Source organism: Lolium perenne, chromosome 5 (assembly GCF_019359855.2).
Source record: "Lolium perenne isolate Kyuss_39 chromosome 5, Kyuss_2.0, whole genome shotgun sequence".
NCBI classification, from domain to species: domain Eukaryota; kingdom Viridiplantae; phylum Streptophyta; class Magnoliopsida; order Poales; family Poaceae; genus Lolium; species Lolium perenne.
In genome coordinates this window covers 135264340-135275094 of record NC_067248.2, presented here as the reverse complement: position 1 = coordinate 135275094, position 10755 = coordinate 135264340, and the positions used below count along the sequence as shown (strand labels likewise).

General features: G+C 46.5%; 1 protein-coding gene across 1 annotated transcript; it reads right to left on the bottom strand.

Moving 5' to 3' along the window:
* Window positions 1–1980: 1980 nt before the first annotated feature.
* LOC127299980 (probable serine/threonine-protein kinase PBL8) lies at window positions 1981–6967 on the bottom strand. The gene is made up of 6 exons (XM_051330043.2): window positions 6637–6967; window positions 5063–5397; window positions 4280–4415; window positions 3326–3462; window positions 3079–3202; window positions 1981–2702 (listed from the first exon to the last, which is right to left on the bottom strand). The coding sequence occupies exons 1-6, from the start codon at window positions 6689–6691 to the stop codon at window positions 2254–2256; spliced, it is 1236 nt and encodes a 411-aa protein (XP_051186003.1). The 5' UTR covers window positions 6692–6967; the 3' UTR covers window positions 1981–2253.
* Between the last annotated feature and the right edge of the window lie 3788 nt (window positions 6968–10755).

The window sequence follows — 10755 nt, the reverse complement described above, 5'->3', positions numbered from 1 at the left end:
CTGGCCCCTTCTCCAGCAGCTTTTCTGCCAGCCCGTTGTCGCAAGGTGCAACAACGTTCTCCTGCTCCACTTGCTGCCCATGGAGGTCATGCACCACCTCGGGATTCCCAGCACTAGCCAGAGGAGCCTTTGTCAAAAGCTGTATTGTCGGCTCTACAGCCACTGCCACCTTCTGCACGATACTAGCAGGGTTCCTTTGAACGACCTCCACCACTCCGCGATCGCCACACACCTCCATTGGCGGAAGCCTCCAACTCGCCGATGGGGCCGCCGCCACTTGGCAGTACGTTCTTTGTTGACCGGCTCCACCATTTGTTGACCGACTTCCACCTCTCTGGTCCGGCACTCCCGACCGCCATGGCAGCCGCCTCACCGTCCGGCCAGCCGCACCGCCGCCGTATCCACCAGGAGGACTAGGCATACCCTGATCACTGATTGGCGACGCCGGCCACATGAGCATCTCTGGGTCCGGATCCTCCTCCACCGTGTCGACATGGATGAGCACCTTGTACTTGAGCATCAATCTCTTCCCCTCGTCGGAGAGAGCACCCTCCGGTTCCGGCACCACCAGCATCCGAGCTGGCGGTATTCTGTCGAGATCATCCGTCCATGCCGATGCCTTGAACACCGACAGGTTGGCCCGCGACGCCGTCTCCGGCGCCACCTCGACAATGGCACAGGACGTGCCCAACAGATCCTGCACGACCTCCGTCTCCCACGCATGCGGCGGCACTCCTTCAATGGCCAGCTGAACCTTAGTCCTCCAGAACATCGATGAAGCCTGCGCCTGGCGCGTCCATTGCCTGAGCAGCAGCCTGAACCCACGGTGAAGCACCTCCGGCCTCGACGAGGCCCTATTCCTGAACTCCGCAGATGCAAACACCACAAGGAAATCCTCCGGCTGGAAGGAATGGGCGAAACCGGCGGTCTGTCTCCGCCCACACACGCAACCATGGCAAACTGGAGCCTTCGCTCAAGATCCTGCATCCCTGCGGTGCGGCGCACCACACAGAGAGCGGGTTCTTCCTCCCTCGCCATCGGACTCCGAGAGCCAGATCCCTGGGGCGCGGCGCACCACATCGCCGTCGAAGGATCCAACAGATTTCTCACCGGCTCCCGACGGGCCAGCTTAGCCAAAGCTTGCCTCCAGAGCGCATCTTCTTCCTCCCCTGGGCTGCGTGGCCTCTTACAGTCCGCCGCAGGGTGTCCTTCCTCCGAGCAGCGCAAGCAGAGCTGCTGAAAGGTGCAGTCTTTCTTCTTGTGTCCCGGTCTTCCACAGTTGAAGCAGCGCCCCCACCACGGCGAGGACTCCGGTGAGACCGACCGTCGTCCAGCCGCGGCAGCCGCCCGCTGTTCAGCCTTGCGACGTCTCCACATCGTCTTCCTCGAAGGCCCTTGTACCTGCCACTCAAGCCTGTCCTGAACTGGGCGACGAGCGGTAGTGGCCACTCCCGCCACCACCAGATCCCGCGCCGGGCGCTCCGGTGTAGCCGAGCGCGACGACTCCGTCGAGAGCCCCAGCCCTGAAACAATCGGGCGCTCACCACTGCTGGCCGACGAGGCCGATCCAGGACTCACCGGCTGCCAGCGACGACCTCTGCCGTCGCTAGCATGCCCGGTACCTGAACCAGCGGAAGAGGAGCCAGCCATGGATCTTGCCAGGGAGAGGGGCCGGAGAGAAGAGAGGGGAGAGGAGCGCCGGCCACCACGGCCGGCGGCGCAGCGACGAGGAGCGGCGGAGCCTACCTACCTATATGAAGAAAACACTACAGTTTACAATTATAGAACTATGTCCATCCTATTCAGCAGTGGTACTAATTTGACAGCCATGGTCAGACATATCATGCTCTAATGGCAGCAATCATAAACCATGCAACATAGCATTATTAGAAGCGAAAGTTACCAAGTACTTCTCTAATTCTCAGCTTATCATATGAGAAACATGTGAAACAATCCCCACTTTAAAGAAACTACACCATGTGACATAACTTCCATAATTCCATTCCATACCATTGACAATCAACATCTCTTGGTCCAGCATTCCATCTCCAGGGATTAAACCCCGCCGGTTTCAGCAGGGCTCACTCCATCAAAGATACCTTAAGACCACCGCGAAAATTGGAGGGGCCTTATAAGCAGCAGAAACAAAAAGCAGCAGCGGTGTGCGGATCAAATTTACACATCGAGAGCTCGCAATGTACAACTGGACCTACTACAGCAGCTGGTGAACACTGGAACTGCAGAGGTTCTTATTCACCTAACCCTGCACGCCGGGACGGCTGGGGAGCACTTGGGGTTGGGAATGGCCCTGCAGTGCATGCTGTTTCCTGTCAGCCTGCCGCGAATTCTGTAGTCAGGGAGGCCACCCACATGAACAACAGCCCCATCGCTTCCACCGCCTTCCTGCAGTGGTTCAAGCGTCTCGACGACGTCGCTCATGAGGGGCCTAGCCTTGGGGTTCTGGCTCAGGCAGTAGTATGCAAGGCTGCAGGCCTTGTGAGCAGCTCTAACTGAATACTGCCCCTCCAGTTTTGGGTCGATAATTTGTAGAAGCCGCCTCTTGTCGCTCAACTTGGGGCGAACCCAGTCAACCAGGCTGTGCTCCCTGCTGGGCCGGGACTTGTCGATGGACTTTCGCCCTGTCAGGAGCTCAAGAAGGACCACACCAAAGCTGTAGACGTCACTTCTAGCAGTCAAGTGACCTGCCCACAAGGTATATTCATGAGGAGAATGCGCAAACACAGACAATGGTGCATGCATGTTTCCGTAAATGTGTATCACCTAGAATACCATTTGGCTACAAGGTAAAATATTATTCTGTACTACATGATCTGAGATCACACACAAATACATCGTGCGCTGTTTTTATTCAGTACAGAATAATATGTTCTCTCGTTTCAATTTTTTTTTATTCTGTACTGATTAAAAATAGCACACGATGTATTCGTGTCTGATCTCAGGTCATGCACTTGCTTTTGTGACTGGGCAATATGACAGTACGAAGCTCATCCACACAGCACACTGGCACCTCTAAGAGAATTTGTTACCGAAGAAACATTTGGGAAATGAGGGTAATACCGGTCATGACATATTCAGGGGCAGCATAACCATATGTTCCCATCACCCGTGTTGATACATGGGTCTCATAACCTTCTGGGCCAGCTTTTGCCAGGCCAAAGTCTGACAGTTTAGCAGCGTAATCCTGTGTCAATGTAAATAAGAGATAATGTCATTATGCGCACAAAACTGTCAGTGTGCATTTCTGATGGATATGCACAAAACTGAGAAGACAATAAAAAGAATGGGCAAGTAATGAGCACTCAACAGAGTCCAGCAGAATATTTGAGGTCTTGAAATCCCTGTAGATAACAGGCCTCTCAGCATTGTGGAGACAAGCCAACCCTTTGGCAGCTCCCAGGGCAATAGACATCCTAGTCGCCCAGGGCAACGGAGTAGCTGGCTCTGAGGAGTAAACAGTAGTAAACAACAGACAGAGTCAGAAAAAACTTGTTTTTTTTGGTATCACATACAAGTCTAACCCAGCATATAAATATAGTATAATAACCACACTGAGTATACAAGTAGGTAACTGTGGCAATTTGGATAAAGCTCGTAAATAAAATTTTCAATAATACACAATGCAAAGTTAGATGTGCAATATTGGCAGTTAGATGTGGAAATCACTTGTTTACTGGATAAATCTCGTAAATAATTTTTTCAACAATACACAATGAACAGGCCAATTCAGCTGCAGAAGTGCAATACTGGCAGTTAGATGTGGAAATCACTTGTTTACTGGATAAGCTCTGACAAAAAGGCTGATGATCAAGTTCAAATGCCTGAACTGACACTACCAACATCTGTTTCCAACAAGCTAGAACCGGATTTTATTTGCCAAGTGAAACTTATTGAGCTATTAAAGATCAGGGAAGTTACAGAAAACTGGGAATCACTCAGTTGGCTATGCATGTGAGTGCACACCCAGCCCCAGCTCAGGTGAGTTTGTGTTCTGGACTTTACAAGGAGCTCAAGGTTATCTTTCCTTTATAAAGCTACAGGAGCTAAAAAAATATGCCTAGTGTGCTACATGATGCAAAGTTACATCACACCAGTAACACTGACAGGGAAACAATGTACTTTTATTGTCCAAATTGTGGCCATCATAAGGATGATTTCAATGCCATTAGAGAGAAGGGATCGAGCGAAAATGTGTAAACATATGGCCCCACAGAAACTGTTATGATAACATGCGAGGTGTGAAGAGTAGCAGAAGTATTACTTCGAAACAAGTGGTTTTCCAGACTTCCTCGAAACATGAACTCGTAGACAAGCAATCTGTGGTCATCTTCACAGCAATATCCAATCAACTTTACTAGGTTTGGATGTCTTAGCTGCCCCAGGAAATTAACCTCAGTCTGACCAAGATATAAAAAAAATGAGTAAACATATTGAGAACTCTTTAGCAAAAGCAAAATACCGAACAAGTGATGATTTAACAGGGTATAAGTATGCATAAAACCATCAAACACAGTCTCTATAAAAATAACTCAGTAGCCCTATTATTGTTGTTCAGAGTGACATACGAATGTCAGCCCCTTTGGTTGGTGCTGTTACTTGTGCTCAGCATAGCACTAATGTTTATTTAAACCCGACCACAACAATGAATGCATGATTTTAGTAACTAAAAGCATGACTGCGGGACTAAGCTTATACCAGACATGTACACTCGATACAAATAGTTTCATCAGCTTATAAACTTTCCACGCCCTCTCTCTAAAATGCATACACCCAAAGAAGTTTTTTAGTCTTTCTTATTGTAGCTTATAGAGAATTATCCTGACCAGGCATGCTTATTTGCATGATATTAAGAAAAAAGTTGCGCAGGGAGTCATCAATAAGTTTGTCTTATGTGCTGCCATACATAGCATCTCCAGATAGCACAGAATAACATGCACAACTATGATGTATCAAAGTTCTTGTAAGAATTATTAATTCTCTTCATTCCCATGTACATAATAAACACTAGCAATCATGAAAAAATAAGGATAACTTGGTTACTCACAAGCCATTCTCTGTGCCCTTGATGTCCATCTTTATTGAGAACCTTGACGGCAACAGGCAGTGATTTCAGACCAACCCTGACATTCTCATCTATGTAACCCTTGTAAACAGTCCCAAAGCCTCCTTCGCCAAGAACATAATCGGCATGAAAGCTCTTTGTGATTGTTTCAAGCTCAAACAACGTGAAGGAAATCACGTTGTTGTATATGGAAATGTTCTTGGCATCGTCGATTTTCCTAGGTGTTGGAGGATCACTTACATTTGATGATGCTCGGGTGGTCTTCTTATCTGCAAGAGTATTCTTGGCGGAGTGTTCTAACAAGTGGAGCTGCTGAACTGAAAACATAGCGGGAACAACAAAAAGGAAAAATAAGTTTATGTTACTATTGCCGGCTATGCATCAGTCCGAAAAAGTTAAAAGAAATTATCACACTAAAAAAAGTAAGGGCATAATAGATTGAATCCTCGCTCTGAACAAGTAGCCACTTTTGAGATTTTTCTGATACTCAGTTTTTATATAAACATTTTAAGCAGGAAAAATCAAGAAAAATCTGAGCTCACTTATGTAGTATAGAGCCGAGTCTAAGTGATTAGTTGGAAAATAAGTAATATATTGGATTATCAGCATTGTTTTATTTGACAGACATGGTTGGAAGAAAAACAGAATTTTCCAGCCGAAGCATCAGCTTTCTATATTAATAAGGAACACCGTAAATTGTAAAAGTAAGATGAGAAGGAGTAAAATATGGGCCACCCATTAAATACTAGCTTCGACTACATTTCTGGGAGTGAGAAGAAAAAAGTATACACATGGGCAAATTAGTTACAGTAAGGAGTAAACAGGACCAGTAGACCAGATCTACTGCACAGTTGCAATTTGCTTTTAAAATGCCAGTTGCTGCTAGAAGAGATTATGTTTATTCAACGTGCAGGATCATGGTTGTCTTTTCTGCAATACTGAAGTCAACACTACACAACCCAGTGAGGGAGGGAGCACAGAAATTGAAGCCCCCATTGGAGCAAGTGGCTGTAAATTTTCCCAATGAGCACAATAAAGCGGGGATTTATGATGCAAGAACCAAGAAGATAAGGAAGCAGGGAAGAATGGCAACTTTGCCAGCAAATGCAGTGAGGCAAGGAACAACAGATCATCAAAGTAGAAATATTAGAGAGGAGAAATCAAAATGGGGCTTCTGGAGACGAAGACTGAACTAAAAAGGATTGAATTCGACCAAACACATGTTCTAGACCAAAGTCCCCCATTGGATTAACAGGAAAAAATGAAGAAAAAATGTTACGCATAAAATTCAGAATTTAATCAAAACCCTCCTTTCGCATTGCCGATTTAGAACATGCCTACAAGAAAAACTGAATTCGCCAAGCCGAAGATCCTAATAAACCGGACGCCATCAGAACCGAAGCAAAGATTGTTCCTTGGGCGATTCCAACGCCAAATTCGAGAGTTGGATGTAATTCAAAGCGTCCAACTCCGAGATCCCAGCAACCATCGGCTCCAAAACGAGCATCGGCAAGAAATCCCCAACCCAGCACCGGGAAGGGAAAGTAAAGAACAACCTTGTGCATGCGCGGCGACGACGGCATTCTCCTCCTTCGCTCCGCAGTTCCCCATCTCTCTCCTCCTCCTCGCGGTGCGGTCGGTGGCGGGGGTCGTCGTCCTCTGCTGGTGGTGGCCCAGCCTCTCATCCTCGGCGGGCGAGACGTGCTGGCTTCATGCCATGCGCCTCCTCGAGAAGAGAAGATGCGAAGTCGAAGGCAGTGTGAGCAGTGTGGGGGGCAGAGCGGAGAGGTGTTTGCAGGGCAGAGCCGGCAGGGAGGGGAGGGAGACACCGGCGGCAGAGCCTTAACCGTTGTTGCACGGGAGTGACTTGTGATGAGAGAGAGAGAGAGAGGGGGGGGGGAGGGGCAGGGGTGGTGGGTGTCCTGAAAAAGTACTGCCATTTCAACCCGATTCATAATGAGTTGGCATGTTCATAATAGGTCTATACTCTAAACAAAAGTAATATACTCTTTGGTTTAATAAATCAATATTAGATAACAAAATATAGTATTCCATTTTTTCTTTTTTTTAAAGAGTAGGCCTTAGAACCCTGCGTTAAATTAATAACGCCTGAACGGCAAATACAGAGTACATGAGGATCAGCTTACAAGCACACACACCACAAGGAAAAAAGATTACAAGAAACACCGCTTGCGGGTGGAGGCTCTCGTCCATCCGCTTGATCAGACATTGGAGAGGACACGCCAAGAAGATCCACCAGGAGATTGATCTAGCCTTCTCGTCGACTCCTGGCTCGCCACCATAGTGGCGGATTTATAGTTGCGATGGAGTAAGGAAGATGGAAGATGGTGCAAACTACAGGGTCAAGCGGCATGTTTTGGTTCATGTGTTGTGACAGATCTTCTATGTTCGCGGGTAGTATGTGTTTTAGACCTAAGAGCAAGAACAATAGTGCAACCGGCTATAACAATTTGTCAAATCATCTATATTCAACTTATACCTAGCATGTACAATAGTAAGCTATAAAAGTGTAATTCTTGTATAATATATGGTCCACCTTTTAATCTTACATAGTGGCTAGGAGCACGTGCTAGAGTCGGTTCTTAGATAAGAGCTCACTTATCTTCTCTCTCCTAATCTCTTTCATCCAACTAAGTAAACTTATAATATTTTATCTCTTATAGCCAGCTGACTGTACCTTATTATACTTGCTCTTTTAGCCATGTAGTAATTAGGGCTTTTGCTCGGTTTCCTTAATGAACTGAGTTATGGGATTGTTGGGTCTGATTTTTTTTATTAGCTTGGCCAATTTTGTTCTTCTTAGTAGAATTGCAGGATACCTTTGGCAGGTTCGTTGAAAAAAGATAATCACAAAGAATGAGAACTCCAGACACTTGCCACGTTAACACGTCTAATATTCTTTGTATTTCTAGATCTAAGGAATGAGCGTGATTTAGTTTTATGCCACTTTCAATTTTATCCGTTCTAGATCACGAAATGAGATTAGTTTTATAGATCGATGCGTACACCTGCATGTTTGTAGGATTAGTGTTGTTTTGGCTATTTTTTAGAGCAAATTTCATCTTTCACATTTCTTTACATGAATTGCCTATATTTAAGCTTTATTTGATACTAGTGTACTTTTAGACATTTGTGGGAATTATCCCGTTCTAGTCCCAAATCCCCACGTATCCAATCCATAGTGTATTTTCTTAAAATCCAAGAAAACAATCCCTCCCTAGTGGCCGGATTAGGGATTAGGGATAAAACCCAAGAAACAAACCCCTTTGTAGTGGATTAGGGACTATAGGTAAATGGAGACTTGATGGGATTGAGTGACGACACCGAATCCCCGCCAAGATTATGCCGGTAATCCCTACCAAAAAATAGTACCAAACAAGCCCTCGGCAAATTTTCACCTGGATTACCCATGTAGTAGGATGTTTGCATGTTTTAACCCCTTTTAATATATTCCATGTGGGTCTCGGTCGCCAAATACACAAGCTTTGCTTGTGGTTTGTCCTCGCTTTTTTTTTCCTGTCGAACTGGTTCACCGGTCGTGGCCCAACCCGGTCTGAACTGACTCACATTATTTCATTTCCAAAATCTTAGAAACGGTAAAGATTAATAAACATAATTGGGTAGTCCAAGTGGAAAAACAGGCTAGTCGTAGGTAATTCACGTCAAAATGCGAAGAATTGGGTAAAAGATGAAATTCACTCTTTGTTAAGACGAGTAGTATACTTCAAGGGACTTGCAAGTTGGGTTATTTTTTCAGTAGATATCACATAACTTTTAAAATAAATAAAAAATGCTGCAAATTTCTTGGAAATCAGATGCAACACAACAACACCTGCTTTAAAACCAAATATATATTCTTGTTTCGTTTTCTTTAGAGCCTGTTTGATTTAGAGGATTTCAAAAGCATTCGAATAGGGAAAACACGAGAACAGTATGTCATGCCACGTGGAATCCTATATGATAAATAAATACATGAATAAGTTGCACGAATAGTTTGATTCACCACATGAAAAACACAGGAAATTTCGGAAGAAATGAAGTGCATGTATGAGTTGTCATAGATACATAGAATTTTTTTGAAGAGATCTAAGCTCTTATTGGAAATCCTAGGGATTGTAGTGCAGGAAAGGAATTCATAAACATTTTGGAGGGTTCAATTATACAAAGTTTTTTTATAAATTCTTTGAATCAAACAAGCCATAGTCTTTCATTGATCAATTAGGTGGAAATAAAGAGTGTGTGGATAGCTGATCTTAATTGACCGCTCATAAAGGAGGTATCCCCTCTAAATCTCAATATTAGAGCATCTACATCCGCATTCCTCGATTTGGCGCACGATGGACGTTTAACCTCCCTCGGCCGCGCGTCCCGACCTTTTCTGCTGGGCGTGGCCTAATACGGTGTCCAACGTTCTAAGGTCATCCCCGCTACATAGGGGACGCTGCGGGGGCGCTGGACGGAACCAAAACCCGCATCCAGAGTGGCGGGCTAGCCTCGTCAGCGCACAGGGTTGCCACACACCCGTCGCCTACCTCTTGCCAACGCAAATTAATTTCGCGCCAGACGCGTAGCGAGACGTCTCGCCGCACCTTGACATGTCTGTCGGCATTAATGCACGCCATTGCCCCCTCGCCTTCCTCTTGCGTATACAACGCGGTGCTTTCTCATCGCCCCTCAAACACAAACCTAGCACCACACATGCATCCACAACCCTAGTCGCTGCCACCCAACTTTCTCTGCACGTGTTTCATGGCGGGTTCAACTAGCCGCGGCCATGGAAAGGGCAGGGCGGTCGTGCTGCACGCTCACTGTCGCTTGAGAAAGAGGAGTGTGTTTGACACGAGAAATAATAAAAGGTGGACTAAATATTATCTCTCTACGCGCCAGGGAAAAATGAATATGCGGGCGTGCCAGTGTACATAAGTACACAAATAAAATATAGGGAAACATGTATTTTTATTAATCTCTCAATGGAGAAACGAAATTACAAGATCCCTTTACATATGCGCTCCGTGGCCTGCTAGCGCGGCCGATATGACTTGGGCGATTGTGTGTTCTGGTTCACGGGGCCTCGGAAGGCTCCCGGTTAATTACGTCCGCGAGTCAACGCCGCGGACCACCTCCGATTAAGCTGCTGCAATGGTCGTCGTCATCAAGTCTTGTCTTCTCCATGCACTTGGCGTAGACGATGATGATGGGATGGTGAAGTGTGGAAAGCGGGACGGTACGTCCGTCGCCCCAGTGATGCTTAGCCATACTCTCTGGCTTGTCGATGTCCGATGATGAAGATGTCTGGCCTCGTCAGCTCAGACAGATGGGCGGCCTTCGCCTCCTCGGTGCCAGGCCTAGTGGTGTCCGCCTTGTCGGTGTCGGACTTGATGTCTTGCCTTCGCCTCGTCTGTACCCGGCAAGAAATGGTTTGCTTCATCGGAGAAAAGACATGTTGGTGGAGTGGCTTCGCCTCGTCGGTGCTAGGCCGATGTTGGGGAAGAGGGTTGATCTGGTTGTCGGAGTAGACTTAAACGTCGTCGCGTGGCAGCGTGGCTTGACGACGATGATGTATGAACTTGGCGATGTAGATCCTGTGATGTCGGATATGTGCATGGGCCCATGGAGGCTTGATGTGTCGCGGTCATGTGACCCGGCTAGAGTAG

Coding starts and splice junctions, on each gene's coding strand:
- LOC127299980 (XM_051330043.2), bottom strand. CDS start 6,691: ATGGGGAACTGCGGAGCGAAGGAGGAGAATGCCGTCGTCGCCGCGCAT. Junction 3,203..3,325: donor CAAATATTCTGCTGGACTCT/GTTGAGTGCTCA, acceptor ACATTGACACAG/GATTACGCTGCTAAACTGTC. Junction 2,703..3,078: donor CCCTGAATATGTCATGACCG/GTATTACCCTCA, acceptor CCTTGTGGGCAG/GTCACTTGACTGCTAGAAGT.